Source organism: Lonchura striata, chromosome 7, assembly GCF_046129695.1.
Source record: "Lonchura striata isolate bLonStr1 chromosome 7, bLonStr1.mat, whole genome shotgun sequence".
Classification (NCBI taxonomy): Eukaryota; Metazoa; Chordata; class Aves; order Passeriformes; family Estrildidae; genus Lonchura; species Lonchura striata.
The window spans coordinates 17,246,251-17,258,408 of record NC_134609.1 but is presented as its reverse complement, the minus strand read 5'-3'; the positions used below and the strand labels follow the sequence as shown (position 1 = coordinate 17,258,408).

At 34.5% G+C, this 12,158-nt stretch overlaps 1 protein-coding gene across 6 annotated transcripts in view; it reads right to left on the bottom strand.

Moving 5' to 3' along the window:
• The window catches only part of IDE (insulin degrading enzyme), a 55,979-nt gene that overhangs the window by 26,363 nt on the left and 17,458 nt on the right, over positions 1-12,158 (bottom strand). For all 6 annotated transcript variants that reach the window (XM_021536486.3, XM_021536483.2, XM_021536480.3 and 3 more), the window contains exons 10-14: positions 10,802-10,882; positions 8,732-8,835; positions 2,019-2,121; positions 916-1,038; positions 215-297 (exon numbers count right to left, since the gene is read on the bottom strand). In XM_021536486.3, the coding sequence (XP_021392161.1) occupies positions 215-297; positions 916-1,038; positions 2,019-2,121; positions 8,732-8,835; positions 10,802-10,882 (494 nt within the window). The remainder of the gene's footprint in view (positions 1-214; positions 298-915; positions 1,039-2,018; positions 2,122-8,731; positions 8,836-10,801; positions 10,883-12,158) is intronic.

Sequence of the window (12,158 nt, the reverse complement as noted above, 5' to 3'; positions counted from 1 at the left end):
AATATAGAAGAAGCACATAAAATGTCTTGCTACTCAAATACTGCATATTATAGATGCGCCTTCCTGCATCTAAGCCTTATTACATATTCAAAGTAAGGACAAAGATTCTTAAGTGTCAACACATGCAAGAAAGTGTTTGCTGCACAAATACAGATTCCAAATAAACAAGAAACTTTTGGAGACAACTTTATGTGATATACTTAACATTGCATACCTGAAAAATTCAAAGTTGAGACAAGCTTTTGGCAAAAAAAATTTGTCATCTTGCTTGAACCATAGTTTGCTCATAGCAGTGTCCTGTGTTAAGAAAAGAGGTTTTAAGTCATCTGACTTTTAACTGCAATATATGCCACTACTTTAAAAAAAGTCTCTTCACCACTTCAAATCAACACTTTGAATTATCCCCTTAAATTCAAATTGTTCGAATTGCTATATTCAATATATACAGTGAATACAGATATATTCAATATACTGTATTTTGAGATCACTAAATGACACTTCTCTCATTTTTCCATGCAATCACAGGCATTTTCTGTACACAGTTCCAAAACAATAGCCTTCCCTACACCCTCAACTGACTCAACATCGGTCAAAAAAATGTAAGAGCAGCAGTGACCCTTCTGCTGAATAAACAGCTCTATTGCTATTTTTATCAATTGTTGACACACTTTCAAAAGGGGAGAGAGAGTTCAAGCTGTATCTAGATTCACTTTCCTAGGAACACAAATTGTCACAGTCCAAAGTTCAGCAAGAATGAACTTTCTACTGTTTTTGTAGCAAAATATTCAAATTTTGTACTTTTTTTGTTTTCTCTACTTTGGAATATGAGATTATCTATATTTTAAAAAACAGAGGAATTAAATTCTAACTTCCCAGAAGGTTAGGCAGTAAACAGGACAAATATAGACAGTTTACCTTAACAAGGGCAGGGTACTGTGTTGCATCTTTTTCCAATGGCAAAATCTCAAAGTTTGAAGGAATAAACTCATTTTTCATTGGAAGCTTGAATTTCCCATTCAGGTCAGCATTTTGCCATTTCTAGATCAACAGGAGAAACAATGAAGCTATGACAATTTCTGCTTAATTAAAGCATATATGGGCTTATTTATTTTACACTAAACCAAAAGATTTAAAAAATGTATTCCAGTACCTTCGGTATAAATATTATCAAGATAACAGGGAAAGAGAGAAATAGCTGGAAAAAAAAGTTGGAGTAGGCTATCAGCAGGATGAACTGCTCTTGGAAGGAGGATGACAGAAAAGTAATTTTGAAAAGTTTACAGTAGAGAGGAGAATAGGTTTATATCTTATATTTTCTGTTACCGTGAACCATAAATGAAGATGTTAAACTAAACACTTAACCAAGAATTCTAATCAAAAACATAGATATGGTCAAGCTCAAGGAAGTGATCCTATGCAATGTCTGTTCAGAGCACGCCCAGAGGGTCCAATTCAGCTCTAAGGTAAATTTTACAGTCATCTCTTCTTAGAAGATCAGAACATTAACAAGTTTCAACAAAGATTTGCCCATCTAATTTTTTTTGAGTTTTGATTTTTACAATCTCATTTAACTGGCAAAACATACTTGCTTCCTATGTTGCAAAAATCAACTTCAGAAACAGTTACATAGAACAGTTTTTAAAAATTCCTTTTTAAAGTACTGATAAGTTCATTAACATATAATAAATACTTCTAAGTTTTTAAAAGTTGATGCTTACATTTTTACTCAGCCACCGGATATTAGGGATCTTCTACAGAAAAAACAGTGTAACATTCCCTGCACTTAACATGGTTTATAACCATTAAAATATATCCCTCCTATATAATAAATATTTGAAATCTAAAGACAAGTATAGCATTCTTACTTCCTTTAACATTAAACAGACTCACTGTATGATTTTCATGCTATGAAAAGCAGTGCATTTAAGTTACCCCTTCATCTATATGGAAAACTGGACAAAGAATTTACCACTGACTTTTCATTTGTAGATATTAGAATGTTACAAATTTTAACATGCCTTAATAACTTCATCAGAAATTGCTTCTTGCTTGTACTGTGTTCCATACCACTCTTCCGTTCGATCAGTTTTTCCTTCAAAAGACTTGGAAACTATTGCAACTCTGAAAACAAAGAGACACCTTGGCATGAATGTGTCTGAGAAAAGACTGAGACATTATTCCAAGCACTGTTTCTGCTCCATCACCAGCACACCTTTATTTCTGCAAACAGTCCATAGGCAATTACAGGGTAGAAGAGCAAGTGTAAGTCTACTGAATTACAAGCTAAGGTTAACCATGAAATCAGGTTACCACAGTCATTGAATTTCACTGCTTTTCTGAAGTGTTACAACCTGGGGTTACACATCAGTAGTGTTGCATGCAATTTCTATTTTTAAGATTCTGTTGTTCCAGAAAACAAAGCAGTTCTTGTAGTCTTCTAGAAAATTGATGAAGTGATTACATTTTCTATACCACCTATATGAACATCCAAATATGTGAAAATACTGATTATAGAAATTTTATTCCAGTCCTAGTGTCATAGCATCATAGATAACCTCAGATCGAAAGGGATTCATAAGGATCATCCCATGTTTAACTCCCTGCTTCTTGCAGGACTACCTAGAACTAAACCATGGGACTAAGAGCATCATCCAGGTGCTGACTGAACTAAAGAACACACCTAAAAAATAAGAAATCCAAAATAAAGAAAATTACAAACTCATAAATATTTTGTTAATAGTCTACATGGTAAGTATCAAGAAAATTCCTTTAATTCTATTGGACAATGTGCAACACAAAAGACTATTAAATGGAAGTGGCTCACTTCAAGAGTAAACAGATGTTTCTAAGAAATTTGAAATGGTCAAAAAAGGTAGCACAATTACCTGCTCTCCTGGACATAGTTGAACATCTGCCCTTGGGAAGCAGCACACTGATTCCTTGCTTTGCTCTTTTTTATTTGCTTTTGCTTTCCCTACTGAACTGACTACCTCAACCCACGAGTTTTCCAGCTTTTACCCCTGTGATTCTCTCCCTAATCCCACTGGTAGCTGGGTGAGCAAGTGGCTGTGTGGGACTTGGCTGCTGGCTGGGGTTAAACCACAACACAGGTACAAAGTTGCTAAGAGACTACAAAAATTATAAAATCTCTTAGAATTTCAGAGCAACCTACCTACCAAATCTTTTTGTGCAGTAAATTAATAAAAAGAACAAGTAAGAGTCCTAAGTGAAAAAAATATCCTAATGAAATTCCAATAATCATATGGCTAGAGCAGCAAGACCAAGATGTTTAAAGCTAGACTACACTGTTAGAATATGTCTGTTATTCACCATTTCCTCCTCCTACCCTTCTCCAAAATACTGACACTCAAGCAGTAGTGACAATCCAAGCACCCAAACATTTCCTACAGGAGCATACTAAAATTCAAGAGCTAAAAATAATTGTCTGTTCACTGTACAGAAAACAAAATTGTGGAAACCAACATTGTAATTCTTCAAGCAGTTCTGTTTCAATAGATCCTCCTGTCTTCCCTTTATCCCAAATCACTACTGGAATGATCACTGACATTTTGAGTTGTAAGAAACATACCCACAACAACAGAAACAAATCAAAAGGCGTTTTGTCTGCCCAAGAATTACAACTAAAGACCAACAGGAATGAAGACTAGGACACAAAAACAGGGAAAGAAAAGCACAGCAGGTAGAAATATTATGCCACGCAGGTATTTCAATAGATTGTAATCCATCTCTAAAGTCACCAGTTATGTAATTTTGCTTTTCATTTCCCTGTTGTGCTGTATAGCATTATGAACATTCATATGTTTTAGGACAGTATGTAAATGCACTGGGAAACCAAGACAGGCAATCTTAAATAGGACCTGTTTGAGCTTGAGCCAACCATGGATATGGAACACAACAAACCATAAATGTATTTACTTCTTTATATACATTTCTGTACATGCAAACTGTAGTACTCAATTTCAGAAACACTCCATTTCTAGAATGTGATACATATTTACTAAATACTATCCTGTTTTTCACCCTCTTGAAATCTAAATTGAAGCCACAAGACAGTGTTACTTGGGAAGAGAATGTGTGCTGTAAAATGAATGTACTTCCACAAAAGATTATCAATTATTATAATCCAGATTTACATAACGAAACTCAAGGTTCAAAAGGTGGAAAAGTAATAGACTTAGAATACATAAGTCAGTATTTGTTACATAAGCAACGAATGTCTCAAAGCAAATTTATTCTTATAAAAGATTGATTTTTTTAACCTAATTTAAACTTTGTCTTCCAAATTACGATACTGTCAAACAATGGGAGAAATTACTTTTCTCTCATTCAAATACATAACACATGACTGAGAGAAAAAGAAGAGCCTACATTTGTTCATAAGTTCCCTCACAACCATCAGTAAAACTGATGTGAGGCAACACATGTACTCAAAGGCCCTCACATATAAATCCCCTCAGAGACCAGAGTAAGGGGAAACCACACCCAGAGTTGCTGCTGGGGTTCAGCACTCTGATCCCTGCAGAAGCACAAGTTATTTCTTAGTGTTCAGTAATACTAAGTTGCTACCAAGGATTTGTGGGGGGAAATAAGTGAGCAAATTGTGAATTTCAAAATGGATGCTCAGATCCAATGCAATTAAAAACAAACAGATACATTTCCAGCATGTTTACCTTCAGAGTGAACATCACCAACTGCACTGAGATAACTTTGCTCAGAATCTGTGAAATTCCAGTAATTAGATATTTCTCTATTAACACTTTTGGCTTTCATTTTATTTTTCTTCCCTCTAGGACAGTACTAGTGCTGCACTTCTGCTATCAATAGAGAAAAAAAAACCCACTCACTATCCAGGAGAAAATGTTCTTTAGCTGCTTAATATGGTGAGTCACTATCTTCTTAAATTTTAATAAGAGCATTTATTCTGCAGATGTTGAAGGGAAAAAAAATGCCTTAGAAATGATAGGAAAATTACATTTTTCAGCTAAGATGCCAAGACACATGCCAAGTCTATTCCCTTATCTTCACAGATGGCTGGTAAAACCCAATACAGTTGGAACAAGTAAAAATAATACTTACATTTTAAAGTTCTTCTCTTGGGGAAATTAAGGCACTAAATGCAACAAGTAGTGTGTGGAGGTGGGAGGAGAATATGAATACTTTCTGTTATGGGTCAGTCAAATGGAAGTACAAGCATACCATCTGTGAGTATGATTTTTTTTTCATACTTTTTAAACTCAAAGTTTGCTAAGAATATAATAGTTGAAAATCTATACTTTTGAAAAAGACACTGAATGCAGTTACTACAATATAGCTATGCCAAGAGGTCATTAATATAGGTGAATGAAAAAGAAATCATAAATAAGACCACAATACGAAGAAAAAATTAAAATCAGTGCCAACTAAAGCATCTCAAGACAGAATGTATGCAAGACATAAAAAGAAAAAAAAAACCCAATAAAAACAGGAAAACAATACAAAAAAACAGGCAAAGTTAGGATGTGGCACATAATAATTCTTTCATAAAAAGGGAGAAGAGAAAGGTAAACATGAACATACATATCAGTAAATGGTAGATAACCAAACAATACAGATATTGAAAGCAGATGTGCTGAAGTTTTTATATAAGCATATAAAATTGCTCAAAAAAGACAAAAGAAGGGAGCAAGCTACTGAATTGGTAATTCATTATATTTATATAGATAGAGATGTAACTTTTAAAGAAGTGTATCACAAAGGGACCCTTTTAATAATATCTGTAATCTCAACTCTCTTTTAAGACAGCCCACTCAAAACAAAATCCACAGTAGTTTTTTGAATCTTCATAATGTACAATGAAATCACTTTTAGTAATACTTAAGTAAATTTTCCTTTACCCAAAATAATGGCAACAATTTAAAGTAAGATACTATGAAATTATATTCCCTGTTATATTATACTATACTTCGAAGGATCTTAAGTTAAAGATTTTTTTAAATTGTAGTGCATTTCATTCTACTTCGAATTTCACAGGTTAAATGCTTAAAATATATCTAAAAGGAATATGGTATATACAGGTTAGTATTTTCTTTCAGTCAAATGGAAGTAGGAAAGTCTAATTAGCTCAGAACTTTAAACATCTGATACCCAAAAAAATTTAATTTCCCCTGAAATTCCCACTTTTAAATCCAACAAAAATCAGCTTCCAGTACTATTACAGAAGCTACACAGAAGCGCAACCATAACTTTTTAGTCTACACTGAAAAAAATGCATCATCTAGGGCAGCTGGAAAAGGCAACATGACACTTGGGAATCCTAAATTTGGGCTGATGTTCTTCATTTCTTGAAAATACAAATAGTCTGGACATGGAGACAACTAAGATGTGAATGTACAGCTGTTGTGGCAAATACAAACCAACACAGTCTTCGTCCACCCGCAATAAACACAAGTTACCATGACTGACCATACACCACTCAAACTCAGAGCACGCCTCCTGCTGCATCATTACAGACCTCCTGCAGGCCTCATGCCATCCATGTTAGAATTGCACTGCTCTGCTGAATTTGGCTGCTAGAACTGCATTTAATCAGTCTCTGGACAGTCTCTAGTTTGTACGTATTTGTATTTAAGCCTTAGTGGGACAGCTGACCTGTGGGCATTTAAACTTCAGAGAAATAACCCACTTGTATTTATTATCTTTAAGCCCTACTAAAATCACTGCAACAACGACAATACATCATATCTTTAACAGTTAACTGAAGAGGCCATAAAAACAGGTTTATTCCAGTTCTGAAAGTCTTTTTCTCCCAATATTTAGCACCTTTTTTATATAAGATTTTAAAATTACACTTTCCTTCATCTATTAAACAACATCTATTTCTTAAGTCAGGTAAAGTGAAGAGACAATATAGTAAGTCCTGAAGGAAGATTAAACATAACATTCAGCACCAAAGAGCACCAGCTAGAAGAAATCAAGGTAAGACACATGACATTTGAAGCCCCTAATTACAGAGACCCACAGAAGTTACTGACCAGTGACCAATGATGAGACACCTATCTCCATTACCTGAAGCATCAAACTATTATTAGTTGCTTAATATACTAAAGTTCATCTTCAGTTCATATTTTTTCTAGATATACTCCATCTTGAAAAAAAAAATCTAATTTTTATTTAAAATTAATCAACAATTACCAATTGTGGAGAAAATGTCCATTTACCAGAAGTCACTTCCTCAAATGGGAGAAGACTGATGTAACCCTACAAAACTACTATAGGAAGATACATACCATGGTAAGCTGTTATTTTCTCTGCTTGCTAACTTTTCAAGTTATGCTCCACCTAAATTTTGCATCTTTTTATAATTACTTTTTTCTCTCTAATTAGATTCTTGCTCATCTTGTGCTCTTCTTGTCCAAGCCGCCTTTATTTCAGCAATGGACAAAGAGAAATGCAGAACTGCAAAGTGCAGCTATGGGCCTGCATTACCTACAGCAAAAGAACATTGTGAAATAGATGTTTGCTCTGTCACTGAAAAAACCACACCACATTCTTCTAAACACCACTGCCACTAGTCTTATGCTTCTGGCCACATTCCATTGACTTGAATTTTCTCCCTCTACTGGTATTCTCTACACTTTCCTTTCTCACACTAACAGCTTTTGAACTATATTCATTATGGCTGTCTTTTGCTGAAGTACTGACAGCAGGAAAGAATGTCAAAAGACTGGCACAGCCAGCAACAGGAGTAACACAGCAAAGTGGTGAGTGGTTTGTAGCATGCAACAGCATCTGACAAACTAAAGAATCGATCAATGTGTGTACCTGTACTAACTTCCTCCAGTAATTTTTCAGTGTTTAAGTAAGAAGATGCTTTGGAAGTCCTCTGGGTAGTAACAAAGACCCAATTTACATTATGAATCAGATAATATTGACTATTTTCTTGCAATGTTAAGAGCTACGCTTCAAAGATATGTGAAGCTATAATAAACATCAGATCTCATTAACACCTGCAGCTTCTTTACTAAATCAGCATCTGCTCAGGTTTACCTATTGCTTCTAAGCAATTCTAAAACCAATTGGAAGTTCACATTCATGAGGAATTTGGTTAAGTTTTCTACAGAAAGCAAGTAATTAAATGTTCTCTATGTTAATTACTAAAAACAGTGCTTATATGCTAGAGGTATCAAATTTTCAAGAACTTGGATGGTAGAGTAAGATGAAAATACATTCAAAACAGAGAAGTATTAAATACTTTGGGAAAGAGAACTGGAGATTTTCATTAAAGTAGTGTTTGTTCAAAATATGCTCTTTTGACATAGTCAAGCTTCAGCTGAAGTATCCTACACACATTACACACAGATGCACACCCACACACAAAGACACAGGCCCTTCTTTAAAGGGCATTAATTACTATGGCAACCACTGTTGCTGATATAGGCAACTCCATTTATTCTATCATTACTTACATATCCCCAGAAACATCAGAACCCCATGACATTTTTAAATACAGTTCATAATTCAAGTTTATCTGACTGTATCCAATAATTATTTGAAATACATCAAGCTTTGAAAATAAATGAACATATATCTAAGACCTTCTCATATAAAGAAACATAGTAAAGATTTTTCAATCACATTTACTTTCGAGCTGCAAGAGACACCTAAGATTTTGTGTTTCCATTAGTTCATCTGCTTTCTTATGATGTTTGTGTTACAATACAGTTTAACTTACCGAACATTTTCTGGTCTCAATTTATCCAGTACCATCTCTATTAAATCAGGCCTGAATTCTTCAAGCAAATATTCAGCAGCCAATACTTCTTCTATAGGATAATACTAAAAAACAAAGCAGAGGAATATGTAGACAAATTTAACAAAACTAAGCATGAAAAAGCTATGGTTCAGTAGAGGAAACAAAAGCAAACACTTCTGGTCACTAAAGTTGTATTACCTTGGTAATTTCAAATTAGGAATGTGTGGGATGTTTTAACATCTCCCTCAAAACTAAACAAGAGGAAGTAGCATTCCAACTGTGCAATCATATTTCTCAGGTATTAGGCAATTTTACATAATTTGTATTTATTCTTCTCTTTTAGAATATTTAATGTCTCAATATAAAACTCACCCACATTTAAATATTATTTTGATTAAAGTAAAAATAACAAGGTAAATGCTGACCCCTGCAGGATATTTCTGAACATAAAAGAAAACCAAGTACTCACAAGAGTGCATTTGGGGAAAACAAAACATAAACAAGCAAAATAAAACAAAGAAACAAAAAAACAGGTGTTTTTAGGAGTCTTGAACAGTTCAATTCTTATTTACAATAATTTAAAGCAAATTATATTTCAATATCTAAAAGTGTAATAAAAATTTACACATTTAATTCTAACATTTTTTATTTAGGGTCAAACTGAAAATCTCTTAAGGTACATGGCAACTTAAGAAGGAAAAAAAAGCTAAAACTCATCTGAAAATTATTAATGTGGTTGACAGGAAAATTTTCTCGATAAACACCTGTTTACCAAGGGAAAATTACCAGGTGATAAATGCTGAGTTCTGGCACTTTGCCATACCAGTATTAATATGAAATGGCTTTCTGAATTCTATATATTATACAAAAAATTACAGTGTAATGACTTCCAGAACAGAGAGTAAGTCACAAAAAGGATTCTGGAAAAGAGAAAGGGTAGTGGGGGGGTGGAGATCAAGGACAATGAACCAAACCTGTGTTATTAAAAATGCAAGTGTGACTGCTGAAGATTCAGAATTTGATAGTTATTTAACTACTAAACCAGAACAAAAATTACCATTCACACTGCAAAGCAAAGCAAAGGAAAGACAGTTTAAAAACAAATTGTCCTGATTCAATACCCTGCTCTTTGGAGCACTGCTGGTAACTTCCTGGCCTGATTTTTGGAGACAGCAATTGTAATCGGAAATAATCCAACAAATACTGAAAGAGTGTTTCAGAAGTCAGAAGTCCATTTGTTAGAGATTTTAGGCATTGGACAGAACAGAAGCAAGAGACAGCATGCCATGCAGGAGCTCTTTAAATACCCATTTACATGTTTTCAGCCAAGTCTAATGCTTTTTAGAACACAGAAAATCTGAAAATTAAACATCACTATTTTAGACTTTACAAATTAAAGGTCTACAACCAATAAGAGTAATTCCTGCAAAGAAACCAAAAATTTCTCTGAATAGATGCAGACATTAGCTATGCAATGAAGAATGGCTGCATCGAATAAAAGTTGCATGATTTCACTAGACAAAATATACCTCAAACCCCCTAAGTCGTCCACTAGCACAAAATAAGGGAATTCTGCAAGAAGTAAAAGCTACATGATTCTTGCAGCACCAATATGCAATCACATCTGTGAAGTCAAGCATTTGTAATTTGCAATTTTAATACGAACATTTCTGCTTACTGCAGTATTTCAACACTGTAAACTAAGGAACAGCATTTATGTTAAAATATTCTTTGTCTAATATTTCTCTAGAGAACATTTAGCTACCAGGCAAATGCAATGGCAAAGTACATATGTCTTTAGAAACACTGAAACAGATCAAATAGCACCTCCTGTTACTGTATAATCAGTTCTACCAAGTACAGAAGTATAAAATGGTAGAGTGAACAGATTGTGACTTATTGACTGCCAAAACAAAGGCCTATGCACCATACAAGAAGTGCAAAGGACCTTCACAGATGTCTGCATTTATTAAGTACATAATCAAACACACTGCTTAAATTATTATTAGAAAAAACAGCAACGAAACAAAAACGACCCCCTCCACTTACATGCAACATTCCTCCAAGCTTTGATGTGTAACCTCGTGGTCGCTCCTTATCTTTAAATCTGAATGCCACAGCATTTAGATCCTAGAAAACAATGTATGAATGATTAAAGATCATAAATTAAAGGCTATTTTAAGAATAATTACTGGCTACATAATTCCTTTTTATAATGAAAGAAAAGGTAGTACTTTTGCTGTATCCATGCTATAACAGACAAGTATCTAACATAAGTTTTCAGTAATATTCAAGTTGCATCAAACTCACAAGCAATTTGTGATAGTCTCATAATGTGAAACATTACACAAGTCTTGTAAGTCCTTTTCATATTAAGATATCTGCTTCAGCTCTCATATTTTTAAATTTCCTGATAATTTGAAAACCCACCAACTCTGATCCAACCAGTACACAGTGTTCCAGTGCAATGTTTGTCATATATTAATGAACTGAAGCCTCTCTCTCTCTTCTCTTTCTCTTCCTTTTGTTCAGTCAGCCAAGAGTAAGTTTAGAGACAGAAAGAGTGTGGGGTTTTTTTGCTGTCTCAGCCAGAGAAATAGAACACATAATTCTTTGGATATAATGGCAAGGGTGAATTAGAGATCTAAGACTTTAAAGCCAGTGAAAAGGATAGTCCATCCTTCCATGAAACCATGCAGAGAGACTAAGCAATTCGACAATTCAGCTGAAAGTAAACTCAAAGTTTCTTTTCAAAGGTTAGTCAGCTCTCTGACTCACCCCAGAGCCTCAGGAGACCTGGGACTGAGAGAAGCAAAGGAAGGGAAAGGCACAGGGATGAGACAGAAGGATAGAACTACCTTTTCCAAACCTTGTATTTGCTTACTCTGTCAGTGAAACAAATCCATTGGGACTTTTAACAGAGCATAACAAGACCTGGGACTACTTTCAGAGGTATATAGCATCCAAGTGTATGAAACAAAGCTAATCCAGCTGCAGAGTTCCTATTTTCAGAGAGACTCAACAGTTTGGATCAAACAAAGCTGAGATGGGAAAAGAAATCCTTACCCAAGCATATGTGCTGAACCAGAGAGACTATAAATATATATATATATATACACAACTGGGTTTGTTTCACACTGACACTGAGAAGAGCAGTGCTATCTAATAGGACACTACATTTTTTGCTCTGTGCACACAGAACTATCCAGACTTGTAAGCAGCATGAACAGTTCAGCAAAGATTGACATGTACTGCCAAAGTACTTTATGAAAAGCCTTTAGTTGACTTTTCAAAAATATGAGGGGAACAAACAGAAGATTCAATGTCCTATTGCCTTTACAATCTCAACTATACAATTTGACACATGAAAGAAGGCAGGGATAGAATAGCAACCATTTCAACTTCC